At 44.1% G+C, this 26,049-nt stretch overlaps 3 protein-coding genes across 4 annotated transcripts; 1 reads left to right on the top strand and 2 right to left on the bottom strand.

Moving 5' to 3' along the window:
• Positions 1 to 2,641: 2,641 nt before the first annotated feature.
• On the bottom strand, positions 2,642 to 6,715 carry dnaaf10 (dynein axonemal assembly factor 10). Its single transcript, XM_079279674.1, has 8 exons — positions 6,468 to 6,715; positions 5,415 to 5,515; positions 5,164 to 5,294; positions 4,976 to 5,077; positions 4,749 to 4,864; positions 4,289 to 4,423; positions 3,306 to 3,403; positions 2,642 to 3,230 (listed from the first exon to the last, which is right to left on the bottom strand). Exons 1-8 carry the CDS (start codon positions 6,651 to 6,653, stop codon positions 3,023 to 3,025), a joined length of 1,077 nt encoding a protein of 358 aa, XP_079135800.1. The 5' UTR covers positions 6,654 to 6,715; the 3' UTR covers positions 2,642 to 3,022.
• A 551-nt stretch (positions 6,716 to 7,266) lies between these two features.
• On the top strand, positions 7,267 to 11,443 carry pno1 (partner of NOB1 homolog). Of its 2 annotated transcripts, XR_013772455.1 has the most exons (8): positions 7,267 to 7,529; positions 8,836 to 8,982; positions 9,065 to 9,148; positions 9,416 to 9,476; positions 9,583 to 9,700; positions 10,508 to 10,578; positions 10,690 to 10,838; positions 10,991 to 11,443. XR_013772455.1 is itself a non-coding variant. In XM_079280612.1 (7 exons), exons 1-7 carry the CDS (start codon positions 7,359 to 7,361, stop codon positions 10,755 to 10,757), a joined length of 720 nt encoding a protein of 239 aa, XP_079136738.1. In that variant the 5' UTR covers positions 7,267 to 7,358; the 3' UTR covers positions 10,758 to 10,862. The 2 variants fall into 2 exon arrangements, 1 of the variants encoding a protein (XP_079136738.1); XM_079280612.1 differs by lacking the exon at positions 10,991 to 11,443 and having other exon boundaries at positions 10,690 to 10,862.
• A 156-nt stretch (positions 11,444 to 11,599) lies between these two features.
• LOC306785995 (calcineurin subunit B type 1-like) lies at positions 11,600 to 26,041 on the bottom strand. The gene is made up of 7 exons (XM_079280615.1): positions 25,999 to 26,041; positions 25,794 to 25,898; positions 18,128 to 18,167; positions 14,001 to 14,177; positions 13,702 to 13,761; positions 12,817 to 13,001; positions 11,600 to 12,371 (listed from the first exon to the last, which is right to left on the bottom strand). Exons 2-7 carry the CDS (start codon positions 25,794 to 25,796, stop codon positions 12,324 to 12,326), a joined length of 513 nt encoding a protein of 170 aa, XP_079136741.1. The 5' UTR covers positions 25,797 to 25,898; positions 25,999 to 26,041; the 3' UTR covers positions 11,600 to 12,323.
• Between the last annotated feature and the right edge of the window lie 8 nt (positions 26,042 to 26,049).

Raw genomic sequence — 26,049 nt, 5'->3', positions numbered from 1 at the left:
TCCCGCTCCGTCACCCGTCACCCTGCGTTCCGCTCCGTCACCCTGCGTCCCGCTCCGTCACCCGTCACCCTGCGTCCCGCTCCGTCACCATGCGTCCCGCTCCGTCATCCGTCACCCTGCGTCCCGCTCCGTCACCTTGCTTCAAGCTCCGTCACACTGCTTCACGCTCTGTCACTCTGCGTAACCCTCTGTCTTCCTGCGCAGATTGAAATACTTTTTTTACACTACCCTGATGACTCCGTCCTGGCAGCAGGACTGGGTCCTCCGCTCCTCACTCATAGTATTATTACAACGGGGTACGTAGCGCTGTCGCTCATGAGCACAACAACACAGGCACGGGAAAGCTTCTTCTTCTCCTCCCTTTTGGTGTACTGGCGGTTGGCAAACGAATTGGCGCATTACCGCCACCAACTGGTAAAATAAAATAAGGCATGAGACGTGTTGTATTTTGCCAGAGGGGGAAAATATGCTCATATTCCTGCAAAAGAATTGCTGCAGTGTGTTTACAAAGTGTGCGTGTGTTTTGTATTTATTTATATTTATTTAAGTATGCTGTAAACTGTTAACAGTTAACATATGTCCTACTGACCACATATACATATAAGCAGAGGAAGAGTGAAGATATTTTCAAACATGTATTTTTGGATTGGACATTTTATGTCTTAATTTTAATATATACTTTTAAATGATTCTAAAACGGATGATTTATTTTCATTATTGTAGCCGATTGTTGTAAGTGACTATAAAAGTAATAATTTAGAAAGTGTATTATGTTCCATTTTGTTGCAAAACCAGCTAAATCATACTGAAATAAAATGAATGAGAAACAAAAAAGTACAACGTACTTACTCTAAGGATGCATACAGAGAACAGGGGGCTCCTGTGACTCAACTAAAATCATAAAACTGATTTATGGAAGCTGATCTGTCGTAACAACAACGGGTGTTCTCAGGAAATGTCTCAGGAAATGTTGCTCCGCCCCCTCAGCTCCGCAGCTTCTTGACAATTGCCGAACTATGCTCGCGTGCCACAGCTGAATCTTTCCGCTGAACTGACAGAGAGGGACGCTGAGTGACAGAGAGGGACGCTGAGTGACAGAGACCGACGCTGAGTGACAGAGAGGGACGCTGTGTGACGCTGCGTGCCACAGACTGACGCGTGCCACAAGAAGGATCTCGGCCCTGCTGATTTTGATGCACCTTCCTCCAGATATCTCTTCTTTTTCTCCCTGAGCTTTTCAGCTCCACCTTTAAAGGATTTACGTTTTGGTACCGGTGCCATGCTGCTAGCTCGCACTCAAAACGGCTTGTCTCCGAGCGAGTGACGCAAGCTGCAGATACATGAATCCGTGACGGGACGCTACGTCAATAACGGACAACGCATAGTCAAATCAACGTAATTAACACAAGGACAGCCACAAAGTCATAAGAACCAGTCACATATATTCATATGACAACAAAGCACATCAATCCAGCAGACCTGCAGCGGATCCACGCATTCCACCACACAAGAGCACGAGCCATCAAATATTATTCATAAAAACGTTACTGCAGATGTAAAAAAACAAACGCAGTTTGTCACTTACCAAATTCTTTGTTGACAAAGAATTGAATCCCAGTACATCGTTTCAGTTCCAGTAAGAAGTCCTTCTCGATTCATGGACGCCGTGACAGTCGAGCCGCCCCTGTATTTCGCCGGTCTACCGCGGCCATTCGCACCTGCGCCGGCCCCGCCCCGACCGTCGCCCGGCACGAGCGCACGGCGCAGACCGCGGTTATGGAGAAAAGTTTTTAAAAGCACCGTAGTGTCCAGCCGTGCTATGGCGTCTCAGATCGCGAGGAGTAGTATAATGTCAGTCTATACTGTTGATACAGTTTTCACTGATTATTGACTTTCGGTATTAGAGTCAATTGAACGTGTTCTGTGAAGCATATAATATAGTTAGTCAGGGCCGGCGATGTCAGAGACCGGCCCAAACCCCGTCGGCCTACCGGGGATTCCCCCGGTATCCCCGATGGCCAGTCCGCCCCTGGAGTGAAGACCTTTCTACCCCAAAGCCATCATATGAGAGATGCGTCACCATATACTAAATTCTCAGTCTAGGAGATGACTGTTCACGTATACACATGCAGACATCTTTAAGTCGGTTCTACTTCCTGTGTGAATCCTCTCCCGCTCTGCAGACGCCCACGACCGGGCAGAGCAGCTCTACCGGGAGGTCATCTCCTCGGCTCCACGGGTCAGCGGTCCTCTGCTACATTTCCTCCCCAGTTTAACGCCCGCCTAACGGTGTGACTTGCTGATTAAGTCCAGAGGAAAGGCCCATTTTTCAGATTTAGTTATTTTGTTATACGAGTAGGTTGCATTGACAAATACATCGACATCTTGGATGGAAAGTCCACGACGGAGCTGCTGAGGAGCGTCTACGCCGAAGACCAGGACCTTCAGGACTTCTTCCAGTTCAGACGCTGGATATGATGATGATGATGATGATGATGATGATGATGGTTTGCTTACTGTTTACCCAAAAGACTGGAGGAGCTGGTAAGACTCTATTGTGTGTTCATACAGTAATCCTCTTGCCGTTACTTACTGGTGTTATAAAGGAGACGTTCATATTAGACAGACAATAACGAGCGTTTTCTCCAAAAGGCACATTTAATTTCTCAATAAAAAACATTTTAAAAGTGACAACTTCAACAAAACAGAAGAAGAAGAGCATCGGCAACAGTGCAACAAAAGAGAGATACAGAAATGAAATCTTGATCCCAAAGTCTTCTTCCCAATAAAGGCTTTTTAATCATGTGGGGAATCGTTGTGTTACAGGAATATTCTCTGCACTCCAGGTTGACTCATTAAGAGACAATGGAACAACAAAGGATCTCAAGTTCCTTCAGTGAAATGGTTTTCTGGATGGACCGCCACCAGGACCTGCAGGAGGGCGTCGCTGTCTTCTAACAGACGAGTGAGCCTCACAGAAGCGATTCACTTCCTGTTTGTGCCTCTGTCTCGGTCTGCGTCTTCACGCCACGTTGAGTTTGGTGACGATGAGCACGCGGACCGTCTGGTCGAAGCCCGAGCACACGCACAGGCCCTGCTTGTCGGGGCTCCAGTCCAGGCTGGCGATGGGCTGCGTGGACAGAGTGGCGTTCTGCAGGAGGGTGACGGAGCCGGCGACGCCCTCCTCCGTGTCCTCAGAGTCCTTCCTGCTTCTCTGAGCCGGATACTCGCTGCAAAGGAAATGTTTCATCGTAAAGCAGGAAACCGGAACACAACATCGTCGTAGTTAAAGGTGAATCACTCACTATTTCCACAGATGTAAGTTCCCTGCTCCGCCTGCAGTCATGAAGATCTCTCTGTTTTGGGGAAGATGCTTCACCTGCCAGATGGTCGACTTATGAGCCTAAAACAAAGAAGATGAATCTGTTACTTCCTAAATGAATTCCCGGCACCTCAAGACACTGTGACCCTGAGGAGGAAACTCTAAACCACTTTAAATGTCTTTGTCCTTTACAACAGTTTAGACGCTTCCTTTGGTTTTAGGGCTGCAGCTGTTGATTAATCGAGTAATCAGCTAAAACATGCGTGTGCTTAATTAAGGAGCAAAGGACAATAAGACTAATTAATTAAATAAAATGAAGTAGTAAACGGTCAACATCTCTAAATGTTACCCTTTTACTTTGTTATTGTCATCCGTCGTGTTTTACGCATAAAAACAATGAAATTATCAGGAAGTAAATGATTGTATTTTGATTTAAATCTCTGCTTGATAAACAAAGGTCATTCGTAGTTTTAATTGAGTATTATGTCATCACCTTCCCCGTCGCTCAACTTTCTCTTTTGTTTCCCAGCAACGCTGCATCACGTGTATTATCATACGGATCATCCAGAGCTCTGTGGAGCTTCACTGATATCTTCTTCTAGGAACCTCATCATTCATCGTTGGAGACGCTGACGTGCCAACTGTTGATCGCTCAGAACAACTGGACAAACATTGAGAAAGCCGAGGCCTCTGATCTCTGGGACGTGGCTAACACCTGGGCCGGGCTCTAATGCTGCTTTAAGTGTGTTTTTCTACCGGTTTCCCACAAAAAGCCAAACGTCTCTCTCCTCTGTGTCATTTTTGGCGAGTGTCACAAAGCCACAGAGAATATTAGACCGACACGACTCCAAAAGACATGCAGCTGTGAAAACGTACCACACAACTGTTTAAAAATAATAGCAGCTATAATAAGCTCACACATTGGAGCCAAACGTCCGTCTGGCTCTCTCCGCTCGGCTCAATTACCTTTTCTGACACGGAGGCGAAGCCCTTGGTGGGGTGCTGGGTCCTCGTGTCAAAGACGTGGAACTTTCCCTCCAGCGAGGTGGCGACCAGCTTGTTCATGTTGATGTCTTTCCTGTCAAACTCCACGCAGCACACCTGGTCGGGAAGAAAGAACAACAGTTCAGCTCCTCCACAGAACTGCTCTCCTTACGCTCTCCAGACTTCTTCTGTGGTTTTATGTGCAGTGTAACTGGGAAGACATCTCACAGCTCTGTTGTTGCAGGTGGGAGTGCAAAAGAAACACATCGTCCTCATGAAAACATCAGCTCTAAATGTGAGGACTGCTCTTTGTGTTTCAGAGCCGAACCGCTGGCGTTGTTCTCATTTCCCTTCACAGATGGTTGTTATGTTGTTCCCGTGGTGCCACTCTGTCTACACGACTTAAAGAGACCAAGAGGGAAGTCTTGAGCCTTCGCCTCACCCCGTTTTTGATGTTGGTCTCCCACCGGAGCGACATGTTCCGCAGGTCAAAGAGTTTGATGTCCCCGTTGTCGTAGCCGGCACACACACAGCGGTCCTGGTCGTTGAAGGCGTGGCCTGTAGCGAGAGGGTCAGAGGTGAAGGAACACTCATTATCCATGCGCGTGCTTGGAAAACTGGACCTAAAAACCGCCGCGGTCGTCTAAAAGTCGTGGATGTTTCACTCACCGAATGCAACAGTCCAGCAGTCCCTCTTGGCTTCTCCTTCCATGGGCTCCATGTTGGCTACGGGCGAGTCCTTCTGTCTGGAATCCCACACTTTAACTGTCCCTGTAACGGCCACGGGGAAGTTCACACTCCAGCTAACGTCTTCGTGTGGCTGCTTTGTAAACTACGTTAGAACATTTTGCTCTTACCGTCTCTGCTCCCGGTGACTATCTCGGGAGCGCCATCGCCGATCCCCAGACCGCCCACAGCATCGATACTGTTCACGATCTCTTTGTGGGCCTTCACGGAGTACACTGAGACGTCGGGCATCTCCAGGTTCCTGTGGACAACAGAAGCATCTTAAACAGGATAATCTCCTTTAATTCAGTCACATTATCTTCTTTATTCAGCACATGAGGTGGGTTGTGATTAAAAACCTTCATTTTATTGAATGAAATACCATATATTGAGATTGCCGTCAAAATCCCCAGTAGCTATGTGTCTTTGCTGCAGAGAGGAGGCCCCAAATGTGCCACACTTTATGGGTTTAGGCTTCTCTACCTGAAACACGAGAGAAGCAAAGCTTAGTTTAGATCCACGACTGTGACGATGCAACAAGCAGTGAAGTAGCAGGAAGGAAGGAAGAGTCTGAATGAGATTAAACTCTCGTTACGTCTCGAGAAACATGAGCAAAATGACAAATGTCTGACAGTTTATTTAATGAACTAACTTTATAGATATATATATAGAAAGATGGATAGTGAAAATATAAAATCTGAAAAATATAAGAACTCAAATATCAAAATATATATGAAAGTGAAAAATGAAGAAAAAAAAATGTATTCCAGAACTGAATCGAAATTACATTTAACCCAAAAAAATTTTCATTCACTTATTTTTATTTTTAAAACATTGCTGTATTTTTCAATGTTCAAGACCACAACTTGAACTTTCAGGTTCAATTTTTTTCTTCAAATTAACAAAACTTTAGACTTGGATTTAGCTCCATAGAAGTTGAAACTGGAAGCGATCCTCGCGATACCGTCCACCGGAAGTTGGAAATTAACTTTTTTTCATGTTGGAATAAAGGTTAAATATTGAACTGCAAAGTAGTAATACCTTAATATTTTTGCATCAAATCATACTGGGATGTTTGCTGAAATTGATTGGATGTGGCACAGCCCTGCCTAGAACATATTCCACCAGCCGCCAACTATACTGTCTGTATATTATATTTCAGTTATTGTGGATTTTTTACTTATTTATAATACAAAAATATTTTACTACGTCTCTTGTTTGCACTGTCCACTATGCTATTATATGTGTGTTTATTTATACATTTATATTTGTATATTAACTATTGACGAGTGATGTCAGAGGTCACTAGCATTTCTTGCATGTTGCTATGGAGACATTAACCGTTAGCTAACGCAGAGATTAAGCCGTTTACATGATGTAACGTTACTTCTGAGGAGAAGAAGATAATAAACCAGAGTGCAGTGATCAGCTCTACCTCCTTGATGAGCTGAGCCTCTCCGTGCTGAACCTCGTATATCTGCATCACTCCGGTTCCTCTCGGAAAGTTCCCCAAACACACGAACCTCGAGCTGCACGGGATCCATTTACTGTCGAACACCGTGTAGTTCAGACCCTTCTGGATGTGCGCGATGATCTGAGGCTTCGCTAGTGGCGATGACATCTTGATACTAATAATAATAATAATATGTAAAGTTGTTATTGTCAAAGTTTCTAGAAGATCCCGTCCACTTCAGCTCGCTGCCACAACAAATGGGACCGGTCCTGCTCCAGCTGAACTGAACGCAAGCCTGCCCAAAGATATGCCTGACCAAATGTAGAAACTTCTTGAGAAATTCTACAAATTAAAACACAAATATAATATGTCTCGATATTTTATTACCCCAAAATTAGTTATAGTAACCAACTGAGACATATGTATTAATTACGAGACGAATCTTAATTACTTTGTCTCTACAGGCGTCTACGAAGTGGCAGTTTAGGTCCTTTTCTAGTGAAAGTTTCTTGAAGATCCCGTCCACTCCGCTCGCTGCCAAAACAAATGGGATCGTCGTCCTCCAGCTGAACGTGAAGGTGCCCAAAGAGATGCCTGACAATGCATTTACATTTAGTAAATGTTCCACGTATTGAGACACAAATATAATGTATCTGGATATTTAAATACCCCAAACTCAATTATAATAATCAAATGAGACATATCTATCAATTAAGACACGATTCTTAATAATGTTCTCACTACAGGCGTCTACGGAGTGGCAGTTTGGGTCCTTCCCTTCGCACCAGGACACCCTCATGCCTGCGTAGCTACCCACCCGGCATCACTTTTTGACTGTTTAAATCTTAATTTTTAAAACTGGTTTCAGGCGATATGGACACTGATAAAAACGCAACCACGGAGAGTCCAGAGGACTCGGGGTCTTTCACGACCGTTAAGTCTAAAAAGACTCAGAAACGGAAACGTGAACACGACATGGACACGGTGGAGCACGTGGCAAGCAAACGACCACAGTTTCCACCAATATCCAGCGACAAATTAAAGGTAAATACGATACATGATACTGTGTATATATATACTATGTATAGTACTGTATACATGTGGTCTGTATGTTGTCTCAATATAAATACCATTACGTGTTTATTTAGTGTAATTTGTCTCCGTCACAAATCAGCTAGTAACTATTTATAGTTAGTTTAAATGTGTAGTGTCGTCATGTGACTGCTGCATGTTGTACAAGTGGTACTAGTACTGCTAGTATTCACATCCTTTACTTGAGTAAAAGTACATACTGTTACAAGTAGAAGTACTGTATTATAACTCGTAAGTCAAAGTATCTTTAGTATCAACAACATACACAAGTATTTGTAGTAAAAGTACTACTTGTGCAGTAAAATGTTGCTGATTAATGTTATAAATGATGTTTGTGTATTGATATTACTGCTACATTAATGCGTTTGGTGCATTTTGTTGCTGTAATGTTAGATGTTTACGGTTGTGCTCATTGTATTTCAACTCCTTTTTATATATTGTTAGGTAGTAAAATGTATACTATCAAAAAGTACAATATATACAATAAATCTAATCTGAATTCATAAGTGCAGGCAGTTTAAAAAGACTCATTTTGGGGAGTGGCACAATATTTATTTAGATCATTTCAGCTGAAGGTGATGTAACACATATTTACAGCTCAGCTGATCTCAGATGCTTTTTAATAGTTTACTCAGTTTAAGAAGTCTGAGGGTTTTTCTGAACACTCAAAGGAAACACACAGTTAAAACACAATGTTTACCTCTGAGATGTAGGAGAGGAGCAGTATGAAGTTACATTAAATGTAAATACTGAAGTACTTAAGTAGACTTGCTGAGTCACATTCCACCACGGGGACCAAAACACAAATAACTGTTTTCTTCTTCTTATTATTAAGACTTTATTTTTACTTCCCGACACAATACTCAACAACACTCTTACATAATATCTGCGGTCACTAGACACTTTAGCAGAATACGTTATTAAGAGCAGATCTCTACCCATCAGTGAACGGATTAGTGAGACCGCCCACCGCTTTAAAATGAACATTCAAATGAATGCATCAGTAATTATAATGCTGACACGGACAATAAGTCACTGACAATATTATACCGTGCTGCTAATACTTCTTTACGTTCTGTAGGGAACGTTGCTGCAAGACTTTAACTTTTAATTGTTTTTTTATTGTTTCGATTTTGTGACTTTCACCACCTAAATGTGATGCAAGTAGAACCTCATGTAGTGCCACAGAACACCGTTTACTTCCTGTATTGTCTCCGTTTGGTGACGGTGGTTCTGTGTTTGCTTCTGTGTGTTTCAGGGCCCGGATGAGATGCGTAAGATCTCCGTCCCGGCTCACAGGTACACGCCGCTGAAGGACAACTGGCTGAAGATTTTCACGCCCATCGTAGAGCACCTGCAGCTCCAAGTTCGGTTCAACCTCAAAACCAGGAACGTGGAAATCAAAGTGAGTTCTCGTCACGTTGACTTTGAGCCTCTTCACAATAATCCCACAGCTGATTGTGACGCGTTTGTTTTTATCCTTCCAGACCTGTAAAGAGACGCAGGACATCGGGTCGCTCACTAAAGCATCAGATTTTGTCAAAGCGTTTGTTCTGGGATTCCAGGTCGAAGTAAGTAAACCAATGTTTTCATTTCATGGCTTTAAAGTTTTAATCGTCCAAACACAGCGACACCAACACAGATACACAAACTCGGACCGTCGGACAGCACAAGAAAATAACAGTCTTAATCTTATTGTTTAATCTCACCACCAGAGGACAGGAGGTTGAGGTGTTGCTGTCGGATCATGTGATGTTTTGGAGAATGACCTTTGACCCCTGTTTGATTGTGGTATTTGTGATTTATTTAATTGTGACGCTCACTCTTCCTCTCCTCAGGACGCGCTCGCTCTCATCAGACTAGACGAGCTTTTCCTAGAAAGCTTCGACATCACAGACGGTAAGAAGACGACGACGTGAAACACGTTTGCTCTGAAACTCGACGTCTAATCTCTGCGTTTGCGTTTGTTTGTGTTTAATTGTTTTCTGACGTCGTCTCTCGGCAGTGAAACCTCTGAAGGGAGACCACTTATCCAGAGCCATCGGCAGGATAGCGGGGAAGGGAGGAAAGACCAAGTTCACCATCGAGAACGTCACCAAGACTCGCATCGTGCTCGCAGAGACGTGAGTTTATTATTTCACTGTTTAACTAAACGCTCGGACTAAAGAGAAAGTCGGTCGTCGCAGGACTGTAATAATCACGTCCAATCATTTTATTTTGGCCAAATTTGGCATTTGGGTGACTCACCCGTCCGCCAGCCAGCGCTGCCCTGGTTCTAAAGATGTCGTGAAAACGTTTATGTTCATCGTGAGATCATTGGACGTAGTTACCGATGACAACAAAGCGTTCGTCTCTCCAACGCTTTCTGATCCTAAACCTCGTCTCCCACTGAATCCACACACAACTAAACTTCACTCTCGATGACGTTTGGAGGAAACGTATTATCTCCTGGATTACAGTCGCAGTTTGAAACCGTTTTATTTAACACGATAACGTCAATTTACACAAAACAGGCAACAACGTACTTTATCTACAGTTGTAGTTCTACACTCTTCTCTTTAAATACACACACGACACTTTCACTTACATCCTGTTGTTTATCATATTTCAATGTAGATTTTCACATTTTCTATTTTTAAGTTAAGTCTTTTACTTTTACACTGTTTATGTTTATCTGACCGAACGCCATACGAGGACTTCCACGGACTCCTTTAAAAAATGACAAACCGCCCTCATTCAGAATGAAGTTTTGTTGTCCGAGAACGTCATTTTCAGCCGTTTTCACTTTGATACTTTATAAAACGTAACTTCCTGTTGCAGAAACGCACCACTGATATTATTTACTGCCTTTTTAAGAGGAATGTTGTGATGTGCAAACCAAAGAGACATGTCTCATTACGAACGGACACATTTCATCCGTCTCTCAACAGAAAAGTTCACATATTGGGATCTTTCCAGAATATCAAGATGGCCCGGACAGCGATATGCAACTTAATATTAGGTGAGAAACATATTTGGTTTTATATTTGAGGAATACAAGTTCAACAAGATGTTTGGTGAATTCTCTGGATCCACATGCAGTCACCTTTTTAACCCTTTTTGCCCCAAACAGGAAGTCCACCTTCAAAGGTCTACGGTAACATCAGGGTGGTGGCCAGCCGGTCGGCCGAGAGATTCTGAACTCTGATTGGCTGCTGTGTGCGTTGATCCCGCCCCTCATTGGTTGACTGACACCTCAGCTTCCTCTGTTATGCGACAAATGTAAATAAATCATTTCAATCCGCACCAAGAGCTCGAGTGTCATTTTGTGTTTTGGACCGTTTGGTGATAATTAAAGATTCTGCTCAATAACATCCTGAATTGATTACTTTCAACATTTCAAAGTTTATTTCAATTGTTTATTTTTCTTACAGTATCAAGTTTCCAACAGTCCCACAGCGTAAGATGCAGCATGCAGAAAATAAACTGATCCAACGAGGAGACGCATTAAAATATCACTCAAACTACAGCGTGACCTGAACTATGCAGAGAAACAAATACAAACATCAGAACGTCGGTACGCTGCGTGCAGTTCGAGACGGATCAGATCTGAACTGGAAGATGAGCTCGCTGACCCCGTTTACAAATACAAAAGTTACACGTAGTTCAGTTCATTTTGGATTTCCTCTCATAATAAGTGAACATGTACCAGAGTTTGGCAACATCTGTGTTGTATACCGTTAAATATATTAACATCACCTTCCATGTGTAAACAAGAGGATGATTTATTTTAATAAATGGATCCACATGCACAACTTTTTCATGTCATGCAAGCAGAGGGAGGCCCGAGCCATGCAGTCGCCCTTCAAAATAAAAGCTTTCCCGATGCCGTTTGTAGCTGGAAGCATTTTTATCTTTTCTTTTGTTTTCAGGGATGAAACATTTGGTAAAGTTAGTTTTTCTCCTGGTTTGTGTAATCGAGTGTGAGGGGAGAAAATGAAGTCTTCTACGGAGGCGGATTAACGGCACATGTAAACACGCTTTCACACGTGGCTCTGAATGTGTTCCGTACCTCGCTGTACCGGAAAGTGTTTCAGGTAAAAGCTTTTCTCCTCTGGCGGTTAAAGCTGAGCACACATTGATGATCTAATAGACACATTTTGATTCAATAAACGCTGCAGATCCGTCTCTATGTACGCGCCCTCGTGTTGTAACCGCAGCGCTGCTCTGTTCTCTGAACCGAGTCGCTCCAGAATCTACCGGTTCCTGCAGTTCACCTGTCGGTGTGAACCTGTCGTTGCTTCGGAGATTGTCTCGTGGACGCACGCTGGTAAACAAACAGTAAACTCAGTTATCTGTTTGCAGCACAAATTCATATTTGAAAAGACATTTTCTTGGCATTAATTTATATCTAGCTAATGATTTCATTAAACACATTCTTCACATTAATGAAACTATCAAGTGTTGGAGAAATGAATTGCTAAAGAGTCTGAATCCAAAAGAGCTGGTATGTAAGTTAAAAAAGAGTTATGCCTGGAGGTGGTGCATGATGGGTAATAACTTGGCCTGGTTTCTGGATATGTTCCGGTTGGCACTTCATACCCTTCTGTCTACTTAAGTGTTCATAAGCTGTACACTTCTCCTCAGCAGACAAACCATAGATATACTTGTGTTTTTTATTATTTATAAAAAACAAGAACAAACAAAAAATAAATATCAAAAATAACAATAAACAAAAGAAAGGTTGAAATATGAGGGAGGGAGCGCTCACACGTCCACCACCATCTTTTTGTGTATATCGAGACCTCCGACCACCTGGAAGAGGAAAAAGACAAAAATGCATTTATTAATGATTCATCATGTGAAAGTATGCTCACGTTTTACTGATAACAGCTGATGGGAACGATATTTATCAAGCTTTTCCTCCTATGACAAGTCAGACTGTCTGCTATGAAAAAGACTTCTGATAAAAGCAAATGAAACATAAAATTGTGTTTTTAAGGGGACACGTCATGAAAAACTCTTCTGTTTTTTTTCTATTTTACACTTTCATAAAGTTGGAGGACTCGTGAGACGTTATTAACAAGTCGCTAGAAACAAACTGGATCCTACATTTCCCATAATGCAACTCAACAGCATCTTTAATTGGACTTCTTCATCCTCCGTTCTTCACACCAGACAACAAGTAAAGCGTGAGACTCAGCGGAGCCTCTTTGATGACTTCTGTTGTTGTCCTGCTGGAACAGATGCGTGGACTCACTGCACAGAACTCCTCAAAGGATATCCGCCCGTCTCCGTCCCGGTCCGCGTTGATGATGGTCTTGTCTACGATCTGCTGGAGCTGCGTGTCCTTCAGGTTGCTGCCCACCATCATCTTCAGCACCTGGAAGAGCTCTCCGTTGGAGATGTAGCCGTCCTTGTCCATGTCGTAGATCCGGAAGGCGACTGTTGAGTGAAGGTGAGGAGGATTCATGAGGGGGGGGGAGAATGTCAGTCACACATCAAAACATCTGCAGAGCACCAGATGTTGTCTTTGATAAAGGAATCTCTTAAAGGGCCAGACTGACAGCAACGTTTAAGAAAAGATAGACATTTGTTCATCCTCAAGAAATTAAAAGCTTAAATAAACTTTAAAATGTGAAAGTTTCCAAATGAACGAGGGTCCCTGAACAAACACTGTGACATCAGCGGTTCTGAACATTGAAAAAATGTAAATCTTATCTCAGTAAGATAAGACAGAAGTTTATTAATACGGAAGGAAAGTCTAGTGCCAGAGTTTGATCAAAGGTTACAACAGACAGATAAGAAAAACGATACAATTATATCGAAACAACAGCGTAATAAATACCAAGTAGCTGTAGAACCAAGACACATTCAGTAAAATAAGAATGTAAGTGACACCACGTAAGAGTACAAATGAAGTAATATGTGTTTAAGAAGTCCACTGAAACCAGAGCCGAAAGAAACTTGTTCAGTTTGTCTCAGTACTTCCTCGTCTCTTGTCATCACCTTCCCTCCTGTGGTCTTGGTTACCTGGTGCTTGGGCAGGAGACAAAGCCTCGCTGGGTTCAGGTCCCAAAGCAGCAGGAGAAACAGATGTTTGGGGATCAGAGACCTGGAAGCAGCAGATTGAAGGAATACTTACAGCGGAGCTTCTGCTCTTTGTCCCCTTTGACGCTGAACTGCGAGACTCCCTCGATGAACTCTGGGAGACGAGAGAACGACAGTCAGAGCTCTGGCTTCTGCTGCTAATCTTCTGCATGTCAAACAAAAAGACTTACTGAGGCCGTATTCGAGTCAGAGTCACCAGCAGCAACATAAAGACGGTAGAAGTGGTACTCGAAAACCCAAATCCTCTTGAACCAACACACATATACGCAGTGTCGTAGTGTCACAGACCATCAGAGAGCACAAAGCTGTTACACACATCGGCTCCTCGCTCACCTTTGAAGTCCACCTCTCCGTTCCCGTCCGTGTCGAAGATGTCGATGACTCTCTGGACCAGAGGGTTCTGCTGGAGCTCCGGCAGCGACATGAACTCCTCCACGCTGAGAGAGCCGGAGTTATCCAGGTCCAGCTTCTTAAACCTCTTCCCCAGCCTCTTAATCTCATCAGCATCGACTGGAGGGGGAGATGAAGGAGGAGGAGGAAGAGAGGGGAGAGGAGAAGAGAGGAGAGGAGAGGAGAGGAGGAAGAAGAGAGGAGAGGAGAGGAGGACAAGAGAGGAGAGGAGAGGAGAGGGGAGGAGAGGGGAGGAGAATAGAGGGGAGGAGAGGAGAGGAGAAGAGAGGAGAGGAGAGGAGGAAGAATATATATATCAAAAATAAACGAATGAGACTCAGTGATTGAACCTTCATCATCTCATTAACTCTGTCCTGCAGCAACATCTCAAAAGGAAAGAACAGATCATACGCTGCTAGCCATTCTTGGTTTGTTGACAGGAGGAACAACAGAATCAGATTTCTAAGATGAACTGGAACAAAGCGTGACAGCTGTGGGCAGAAATATGAGAGCCAGAGAGGAAAGGTACGAGATGTTCTTATTGTTTAATCCCCGCGACACCTGTACGTATGATAACAGACGGAGCGGAAAACACTACTGCAGAAGAGATCCCATGAAATATAGTCAGTCTTCTAACAATTTTTACACTTCACAGAAAGATAAAATAATGTTGTTTTGGTATAATAATATAGAACTATGAGCTTTTCATTAAATCTATTTGTTTCAGAACAATAAAAACAATAATTGTTTGTTTTTCTGAGGGCTGCAGTCTCAGAGGCTCCTCACACGGCTTTATGCTAATGAGCTCACACACACGCACACACACACACACACACACACACACACTTTCATAAGCGCTGTATGCACCCTCAACTGTGTTACTAGGCAACTGGAACCCGTTAGCCCCCCAAAGTAGCACACACACACACACACACACACATGAAAGAAGGTGTAGGCATGAAAACACATGCATATGTAGATGTCACCAGATTTTGAGTTCACACTACGCCTGTCACATGATTAACGTAAATACATACTGCAGTGGAGGTCCACCTGTGTCTTTATGATTGTATGAGTGTGTGTGTGTGTGTCTGTGTGCATGCGTGTGTGTCTTTGTGTGTGTCTGTGTGCATGCGTGTGTGTCTTTGTGTGTGTGTGTGTGTGTGTGTGTTTGTGTCAAATACTGGACTTTAATTCTGAGGCGGAATATTACGAGCTGGACATGAAAGTGTAATGTGTCATCAGGTGTGTGTCTCAAGATTCATTCGATTCTTGAGGTCATAATTTGTTCAATATCGATTACAGTTTCAAAAATGTATACAAAAAACAAATGAAATCAATACTTGTGTCATTAAATACATTTTGCAAACATTTTGTTTGTAAGATGTCATGACATTGCATTGTTTTATTTTGAAATTGACTCTGTCTTCGCCTGTTTTCTACCAAACCTGTGATTTCATTGGTTGATGAGCTTCGTGTGTATTTAGTCCGAGTGTTTCAGTGTCAGGTCGTCTGGTTTGGTTCGCTGGCGTCTACGTCTGTGCTCGTGTTGGAGTTCCTGCCGGTCTTCCTCACTCAATACCGCTTTGTCTTCAGAAGTAATGAATAAATTCAGAATCTTAGAAGATGAGAATCTCAATCCGAACATGAATGCGTCCGATCATCAAGCATTATAGTAACACTGGTATTATCAATACCAGTGTTTTTGTCCTGAAGCTAACCAGGAAACAGCAGCACAGCTGTGTGAACACATAATCTGCTCAGTGCAACGTGGCTTTTCCTCCCCATGCGTGTTCAATTATAAAAAACACAAAAGTTCCCCAAAACGTCGTTGATGAATTTGTCCTCTAAAGCGTTTCACCCTTTGCACGTCAATGGAGACGTGTGACTGCATCAACACGGAGAACCTGAACTGAGTCAAGCGGGGAGGAAGTGACACACAAAGCCCACATGTTACTGATAATTACAGCTCCGTAACCGCAGCAGGGCGACACATGACACTGAATATCAGCATGATGGGGTTGTGTTGAGGGGGCAGCGTCAGCTCGGAAACATACGGCCGACGGCAGTGAGCTGCAGACGGACACCAGATACACAAAAGAGGAACTCGTAAAGCAGTTTACTCGCGATGAGGAGGACTGCTTAGGTTTCTTCTGAAATATATACAAGACAGCTAAGTAAACATATCTAAAGAGCACTTCATGCTTTTGTAACTTCAACACAAGCCAGCCGGCCCGCTCATTTTCTAAAACCAGTGTAGCATTAAAGCATGGTGGAGTTAGCAAGATAGCTAACTAGCCAGTTGTGCGCTAGTTAGCCAGCTAGTTAGCTTGCTAGTTTTACGTTGTATTTACTCATTTACTCTGGATCTCTACGCTGCGTAATGTTACTACTCCACTGCTCGTTTTAGTCGACCTCCCCTCAGTGAGTCAGCGACCTGTCGTTAAGTCGATTTAGTTTATATGGAAGCTAGCCTGCTACAACGCAAACTACAGCAACCTGTACACATTAAAAATGGCCGCCGCTCTCACCATCCTGCTACTCCCGTTCTGTTGCGATGCTTACGGCACTCCAAACTGCACAAGCTAGCGCATTTGTGACCGATGTTTTCTTCGTGATATGAACAATGCAGCTATACAAATATTTGAGTGTTAAAATGAAAGACAGCGGAAGGCGACTTGGTCTTCCTACTGTTTTCATCAGGTTTTGTAGAACTGACTCTGGTTTACCTGAGAATCTGGAGGAATCAGGTGATTATTACGGGACTTGAAAAAGAAGCACACACACACATTCTCCCCTCAGTCGTATCTCATTCAGGCTGCAGGTTGAGAGGAGGCCTTATAGCCACAGTGAGCTCTACAGACCACAGCTCCAGCACTCGGTGCATTAGTCTGAATACTCTGATAATGTACAGCTCGCCAGTGTGGACCGACCTGAAGGACAGGCAGCGTGCTCTCGTGGTGTTTATTTATAGCCGAGCCGTAATCAGAAACCCCCCCCCACCCCACCCCACCCTGTGGCTCCCGCCCTCAGGGAAACCCCTAGCAACAAGGAACTCCACCAGAGCTGCCCGCCGTTTATTTTTGGGCGGCTGCAGACAGACATGCCATGGTTTCAGGTCCTCGCCGGAAGGTTGTGTGTGTGTGTGTGTGTGTGTGTGTGTGTGTGTGTGTGTGTGTGTGTGTGTGTGTGTGTGTGTGTGTGTGTGTGTGTGTGCACGCACGCTCAGACAAAGTAGGCCATTACATTCTGCCCGACCTAAGCTCGGCTAAGCCGGCAGCGGTGACACACTGAAGGCCTTTTGAAATTCATCCACCAGCACAGAATGATGACCGTACTTTCATCTCATCAAGGCGGTTCTTAGAGACTCATCGTGGTGATTTTTTTGCACATCAATAAAGACTTGACTTGAACGATGGCCGTACAGGGTGAGCGGGTGTTAGACTTTAGTTGGTTGACGTCTCTCTGAGGGTGCAGGAGGGTTTCTCTGTCTGACATGCAGGCCAGAGCCGCTTTCCTCACAGCCAACGCCGGCCTGTCCGAGCATTTTGACGAGCTTTGACGAGTCTTCCCTGCAGTTAATTATCTAAATGCTAAAATAAATGCATTTGATATGTTGCACCTTTGTCTGCTGATTTAGTGACTGATTAGTTTGATATTATGTGTGTATGTGTCGCTAACGGCACACGACAGACCTGAGCTGCTGGACCAGACGCCACCGAGCTGCCCCAGAGAGGATGTCGAGATGGAAGCTAAGCTAACCCAGCTAAGCAAAGCGAGCAAAGCTGCATATCTGAGGACGTTTTCAACAACGCGAGGCTGAGATGGTTCAGCTGATGCATCATCGGGTCGGGAAGGTGAGGGAGGCGGACAGAGAAGAAATATGAATCATATCCTCAGTTCTCAGGAGCTCAAAGATCGAGACATTCTGTGAACAGGACCAACAAGAGTTTGATTCCAAGATGACATTTATCAAACGCTCACACGTCAACAGAGGCACCGTTCCACGCAGCAAAATGTATAAAACAAGTAGAAGTGGTCATTCTTGGGTAAGCACAGACAATACTTACAATGTGTGCACATCTCCAGGGGGAAGCTGGCTTCATTTCCCTAAAGAGAGAAAGAGAAACAGAGGTGTCAGTTCCATTTTCTAACTTGAGACGTCGCGAAAGTACAAGAACGACCTCAAAGGGCACTCAAGTAACTCAAGCTACAATCTCCCACCAAGTTTCATTCAAATCCGGTCAGTGGTCCACAATCCTGCTGACAAACAGACGAATAAACCAACCACACCGCACACATAGCCTCCCTGCTTTAGGGTTAGGGGACAACGAATCAACTAAGTAGTGCTTTTGGTCTTATTTTAAGACTTCTTGAGTACTTCAGTCATTTTATTAAGATGGGGGGGGTTTAAGATTTAAAGTTTTGCTTTTGTCTGATTCTTTGTGGATCAATCATATTTGTTAGTCGACTAAGAATTTCTTTGGTCGAGGACTAAAATAATCAGTCTTGTTGATCATAGAATGTCATATCTGCAATGGTTAAAAGTATAATTTGCAAATATGCAAAATATTGATATGCAAAGCCAACATCCAAAAGTGTGTTCTCCAAAACAGAAACAGTTGTAAGTAGGAGTAGTTATTGTCATGATGAATCTGTCCTGACTTGAGATGCACTGTTGTCTCTGTGTCACAGAGAATCTGAGGAATTCTCATCCACAGTTTCTAGACGATGAAGTTGTTTCTCTTTAAAGTAGGAAAGATTTTTCTTCACACGCGACCTCTGAAACTCTCAGACCACACTGATAACATCCTCACGTGTTCCACACCAGGGAACAGATGACTTGTTCTGTCGTTTGTCAGGATGGAACCTTCTTTTAATTACAGCAGCCTTCGCTACAAACATTATCTCTGAATGCTCTTTATATCCTGCATTATTCCTGAAAACCTGAACCACACTCACCCTCGTCAGGTGAGTGTGGCGTCCATCATTGTTCATTTGACAAACAAGGAAAGGTTCTGTAGAAAAGGGTCTAAACCAGGCGGCAACCTCCGGTTCTGCCGAGTGGTGAAGTGTCTTAAAACCTGTATTCTCTCTAATGTCCACCAGGGGGCGACTCCTCTGGTTGTATAGAAGTCTATAGAAAATGACTCTACTTCTCTCTTGATGTATTCCCTCAGTAAACATTGTAAACATGAGTTTATGGTCTCAATCTCTAGTTTCAAGTCTTCTTCAACAGTCTTCCTTTGTAGCTGTGTTTCGTATCGAGCCTCCTCAGCTCTGCCTTTGTGTTGCCGGTCTCCTCGCTGTCACCAGACCACAGTGTTTCCCTCTTAACTCCAGCTTCGTCTGCTGATTAGCACCCTGGGTATTTATATCCGTCTGTTCTTTGTCACTTCGTTTGTCGTCTTCAGTTGAGGCGGCTTCCTTTGCTTCTCGTGACCCGCCAAGTCTGTCTACTTTCTATTCCTATTATGCAAATAGAGATCATTCTTCTGCTCCTGTCTTCTGCTTTTTTTGGGTTCACCTGCATGCTTCAAACCAGCCACTTCAAATTCTGGAACATTTTCAGAGTGATGTTTCACTCAAACCCCTTGAGGAAGTTTCCCATCTACTGTGCAGCGTCTTTCAAACCATGCAACAAGCAACGCACGCCATCGAATCCTCCAGCATTACGCAAAGGCTCTTTAAATGAACCATGTTATCCAAAGAAACTGCACGGCGGTGTGTGTGTGTGTGTGTGTGTGTGTGGGTGTGTTTGGCTCATGTTCAGCACTCACATCCCATCATACAGTGCAGTGTCCTCTGAGTCTGATCCTACAGCTAAGAGAGAGAAGCTGCGGGCCGGCAAGCAATCATCTGGAAGTGTCCTGCAGCTCCATCGAGGAACACAGAAAGTGGACATGCAGACCAGAGATGGACTGGATCCAGCGGCCAGGACACCAGCTACTGGTCAACAAAGCTGGGTTTTAACCCCTTTTGGTTCAACGTTAATGTCAAAATTGTGTATCTTAAATGAGTGGAAACAAGGCTGTCTTTAATGTTGCTACCAGCAGACGTTTCTGAAACATAGAAGTCAGGGACAGTCCATCCACGACCGCAAACGTTGCATCCAAGGAATGCTCAGAGCTGTGTATTCCAAAAACATCTGAACTTTGAAAATAACCGCTCTGCTCACAATGCAATCTAAACAAACTACAGCAAACCCTCAAATGTTTTGATTATGTGGATTCAATGAGACGGATTCAGGCAGCAAGTAGAGTTGAAGTTATGCTGCAACATGAAAGGATTCTCATTTTACAATCTATTATCCGTCCGAACCCCGAGGTGATCCCAGGCCAGACCAGATATATCTCCAGCATGTTCAACCTCGGGGGCCTCTTACCAGTCCGACATACCTGGAAAACCTCTCAAGGGAGGCGTCCAGGAGGATCCTGGTCTGACTTTGAACCACCTCAGTTGGACCCTTCAGACGTGAAGGAGCAGAGGCTCTACTCTGGAGGCAACCTCCAGTTCTCAAAATGAAGCCAATGCTTCATGTGTTAAACCTGCATTCTCTCTAATGGCCATCAGGGGGCGACTCCTCTGGTTCTATAGAGGTCTATGAGAAAATGACTCGACGGCCAAAATGCAGAACTCGAGGCTTCAAAACGTCAGTCCACAAACAAATGATACGTCCACGTCTTATATACAGTCGGTGGTCGGAGCGTGGATGGACTCGTAATCGACAGCGTTGTCTCAGCTCCCTCTTCTCCACGAGATACTTGATAAATATATAATATTTATTTTCAAACAGTACATAGTAAAAAGGTTCATTTACTTTTGACTGGTTTGCCAATACCAAAGAAAACTGCAAAGAAAACCCAAAGAACATTGGTAACGCATTGTGACAGAGAATCACAGTGACACAGATACTCTACTACACACCGGTGAAATAAGAAGCTCGTGGCAGTTATGTCATCTCCTGGCTTATCGCTGTGCCGCCGTACGCCAGCAGACTCACCTCAGGGAGCTCGAGGTATTTTAAGAGCAGCGAGGGGAAAAGAGGTGACACGGGATTAGCCAGCAGAGCGACTTACATTTGACACCCTGACTGGATGTTGACACATATACGTGGTGTTGCTTGGTGGAACAACAAGTTGCCTGGCCCCTCCCCAGTTTAACAGGCTTGAATTCCAGTGCAGCTCAGTGTGCTTTACTGGGGTTGGGTGTCTCGCTGTCAAAGAGTAACAGTGACACTTTGTTCCCTGGAGGGAAAAAGTCCTTTTGTTGGCTCCGCTACACAGCAGCGTTGCAGGAGATGTGGAGATACAGTCGCTCGCTAAAGGGCACCGGGATTCTGGATCCAACGCCTTGAACTGGTGTCCTCTCGCTCAAGGACAGGCTCTCAATGCACCAATGCTACATCAGACACTTTTATTTTGGTCCTCAGGCCAGGACTAAAGAAAGAAGAATGACTCATTGTTGTCTTTTAGGGTCCTTACTGACTTTCTTGCAAATGAACAAAGAGTTATAATAATTAAAAACACGTGAATTATCAGTGCTGCATTCATGCTCAAAGACTTCCATTTTTCTTGGGTGGCGGTCAACTGCGTCTCAACTTCAGCTGTCATTAAATATGTCACACATCTGGAAATTTGTTTTCAGTCCTGAAACGCTGAACTCTTATGATAAATATATATTTCCGCTTACAGAGAAACTACGGTAAACAACATGGTGGGTAAATGAGTGTCCTCTCTGTGGAGTCCCTGGAGGTAAAGAGACTTACAGCAAAGCAGATTTAGTGTTGAGGATTATAGGTTTACTAACTAAGGCCTGGGTTAGGTCTCCGGTGTAACTCCTGGACAAACCCCCTCATACTGTTCTATACATACCAACTGACGGAGCATATCAGATGTGATGATTATGAAAACACAGAGAAGCATCTTGCATGCACAGAGAGGAACAGAGAGACTCGTGCTGGCTCATCAACAATGCATGCTTCATTCACAATCAATTAGGCCTCAGCACACAAAACACACTTTGCATAGTGAAGAGTTTGGCGTCGCCGCCGGTTCAGCAGCAGCGACTCAAACGGCGGCTAATTATAAAGCCAGCCGTCCCACTGAAGGCCGAGGAGAGGACGGCGTCTTTGGCAGCACATGAGAACGTATTCTGCTCTACAATAAGACAATGACAGATAATGAATACGCGCTCAGCAGTAAGTGATCCTTTCATCTTTTAAAAAGCTGAAATCTGTTCGTATTAAAGTTGTAGCTTTATTTGTGAAAGGCCGGATACTTGTTTTGTGGAATAGATGATGTTTTCATAACTGCACAGACATAAAAAGAAACTGTTTCAAAGTCACAACCAACTCATTATTTAGTCAGACAGTCAAAGTGTACGGACGATGTTTCCTCAATGTCTAATCTTCTTTATGTTTCATATTATCTGATCAGAGTATTCACTGTGTTTGCATTCCTCCGATGCAAATTCTAAATAAAATGCAGGACATGAATACAGGAACGCTGCTGTTGTTCTGTTTTCCTTGTTCAGCACAAATAGACTACAACTGCATTTTCTTGTGCACAGAATGACAATGAATCATAACTGAATCCTTGAATTATGACTCCTTAAACAACTAAAAACAGTCTGTAAAAGCAGACAGTTGTCATTTAATGGCATGAAAGCCCTCCCTGACATGTGGCACTGAAAGGTAAAGCCTGCAGAGCGCTCTGAGTGCAGCCATTGCTTCCTAGAACGCGCTGGAGTGCAGCGATGACTTGCACAAATCCTAAAAGTGCAATGGAGGAAAATGCAAGAACACAGCAGAGGAATGCATCATTACTCAATCCCGTCCGTGGTGCGTGAGGAACATGGACTGATCCGTGTCCTGTACCTTCATGTGGACAAACATCAGCATCCGCCTCAAACATCCGCGTGTGTGTGTTCACATGTACGACACACTGTCTCTGTAATGCCAACAAGTCAGGTCTGCATGTTTGTCCTCCTCCTCCACGAAACCAAATCTGTGAACTAACACGAGGGTGTCGAGAGGCAACGCTGCCGTCTTCTGATTGCATACGTGACACGAAGTCTGTCAAACACATGTCAACGTGACGTAAGAACATTACAGACCTCAGACACAAGATGTCACACGGTATCCAAATCTCATCAGCGTTATCCTCAATAGATCTCAGGAATTAACACAGGAAACCTCCGAGAGTAGGTAGAGTAGTGCTGAGTCATGGTTAAAGGTAGAACACAGAGCCTTTGCTGTCTCCTGCTTCTCGAATGTTTTCATGTCATTGTAAATGAAACATGTGGGGTTCAGAATCAGAACTGCTGATTGTCTGGGGAGCAGCTGTGTTCTAATGGTGCCCGTTGTAGAACGTTGATGTGTGAAAGTGTGTCGAGGATCCGCGTCAGAGTTAGGAGTCAAGTGTAAATATGAAAATAATGAAGATAATCCTCTCAGCCGTTTCTCTCCATGAAGGCGTTTCAGGCCTCATGGTGAGACTAACAATGAGTGAATGTTCTCATGCATTGACTTCGTGGTCCATCGTGGTGTCACCAGGACAGCGACACATGGACACAACAACAGGAAGAATCCTAACTTATGTTTAGAATCTCTCCTGGATGAATAACTAAAATGATCGGTTAATATGTTTTAATTAACCGATCAGCCTGTTAAACTCCTCTTCATCTCTTCATCTCTTCATCAGCGGCTACAGTTCACTACACGTTCATGTCCTTTTGACAACTTTAGAGTCTCTCACGCGTCACATCTCCGAAACATTTAAACATATACGTTAACGAATACTTTAAACTCTTCCACAGAGGCTGACACGCCTCCACGCAAATACATATATTATCAGACTCAAGTTTGATCTGCTGCGTGAGCGGCTTCCAGCCTCTGGCAGAGAGCGGAGACGTCTGCGGGGCAAACATGTGGCAAGTTTCAGCTCCTCACAGGCGTCTGGTTATTATATTTATTATAGAAATAGTCCAAAGTATCTGTGTTTTTTTTACACCAGATAAAAATCAATATCTGAGGTCTCACTCGTTAAATGTGTCCAGATATCTCAGTACAGCTTCTTTATGTCACACATTCAGATTCAGACAGTTTGCTTGAGCAGTTATAGCTTGAACCGGAACAATACTGGATTCAGGTCCATAGCTTAAGAAGTTAAGAAAGATCAAATAAAGACATATTCATGCTGGTGATACAGAATTATAGCCGTGATATTATGAACTAAAAAGAACATTTTGCAGATGAAAAACGAACCGTGTTTCTAAACGCGCTCACACATAACGGTGACATGTTTTGATATTAATGCTTCTACAATAAGATCATATCAGCCTGTGTATATGTATTTATCCAGCTCTACTCTGTCAACTTAATGATGGCTCGTGTCAATATTTACAGACATTTCAATACACCAGAAAGTAACAAACCAAATCTATAGAAACACCAAAACAAACAAAGCTTCCTGGAGCTCCAACACAGCGGTGCAAAGAAAATAAAAGGTGTTTCTGAGTCCAGACGACAGCAGAAGAGATTCTTCTTGTTGCTAACGGACAAACGCTCAGAACGTCAATCAGTGATCAGCAAACGGACGAGTGGGAGGTGTGTTTGATCTATGGGAGAGAAAGGCATTGTGGGTAAGAGAGGACAGAAGAGGAAGATGTTCAGAGAAACCACCACAATGTCCTCCTCATCCAGGCCCTCCTCATCCAGGTCCTCCTCATCCAGGTCCTCCTCATCCAGGTACTCCTCATCCAGGCCCTCCTCATCCAGGTCCTCCTTATCCAGGTCCTCCTCATCCAGGTCCTCCTCATCCAGGTACTCCTCATCCAGGTACTCCTTATCCAGGTACTCCTCATCCAGGTCCTCCTCATCCAGGTACTCCTTATCCAGGTACTCCTTATCCAGGTACTCCTCATCCAGGTCCTCCTTATCCAGGTACTCCTTATCCAGGTACTCCTCATCCAGGTACTCCTCATCCAGGTCCTCCTTATCCAGGTACTCCTTATCCAGGTACTCCTCATCCAGGTACTCCTCATCCAGGTCCTCCTCATCCAGGTCCTCCTCATCCAGTCATCCAGGTCCGCTCCCATTGGTCACCACGCTGTGATAAGCTACCGGTTCCTAGGCAACACACCCTCACATACAGTACAGTACTAGTACCTCACATACTACACAGTACTAGTACCTCACATACAGCACAGTACTAGTACCTCACATACTGCACAGTACTAGTACATACTGCACAGTACTAGTACCTCACATACTGCACAGTACTAGTACCTCAGAACGGTAGAGCGGATACAAATGAAGCCTCGCGACACTTATCACAGCGTGTAGAACGACCAATGAAACAATGTTGCAAGTGTCAACAAAGCGTCACGCGACACACAAACCAGACGAATGAGACTTTTAGAGCGAGCGCACAAACTTGAGTTGCAGTTTTGTAAAAACGTGCACCAATAAGACAATAAAGACATTTACAAACGGTGTATTTCAATGAGGAAAAGTACATGTTTGCCCAGGCCTCGGGCGCTCATAAAGAGAAGACAGATTTGGGCTTTTAGGCGGTCAGCTCCGGAGGTGTTACACCCAGAAGTGGGTGAGAGAAGCGAGGAGCTCCACTTTTGGTCGAACTTAAAGCAAAAAGCGCTTCACCACTAAATGAAGCGACCCAGTGACCGACCACGTCTACACCGGGGAGAAATAACAGAAGAGAGCTTACTTACCATCTTTGCAGGTCGGATGACGAAATACCAGGACTCAGAGGCGATGAGAGCGGAAAAGAGGTCCAACAGGAGGGGAGGGAGGGGGAGAGTTGGTAGGTCGCCGAGCTGTGGCGAGAAATACAAAAAAACGAAATATATATATATATGTATGTATGTATATATGTATAAATGTGGTTCTCTCCGAGGGCTCGTCCTGGCTTTATACCCAGCTCCAGGCTCTCTTTCTCTGCAGTGGCGGAGGGAGGGAGACCCGCTG

The sequence above is a fragment of the Melanostigma gelatinosum genome (assembly GCF_949748355.1).
Source record: "Melanostigma gelatinosum genome assembly, chromosome: 12".
NCBI lineage: Eukaryota > Metazoa > Chordata > Actinopteri > Perciformes > Zoarcidae > Melanostigma > Melanostigma gelatinosum.
Note: the sequence above shows the minus strand (reverse complement) of the source record. Positions and strands in the feature narration are given on the sequence as shown.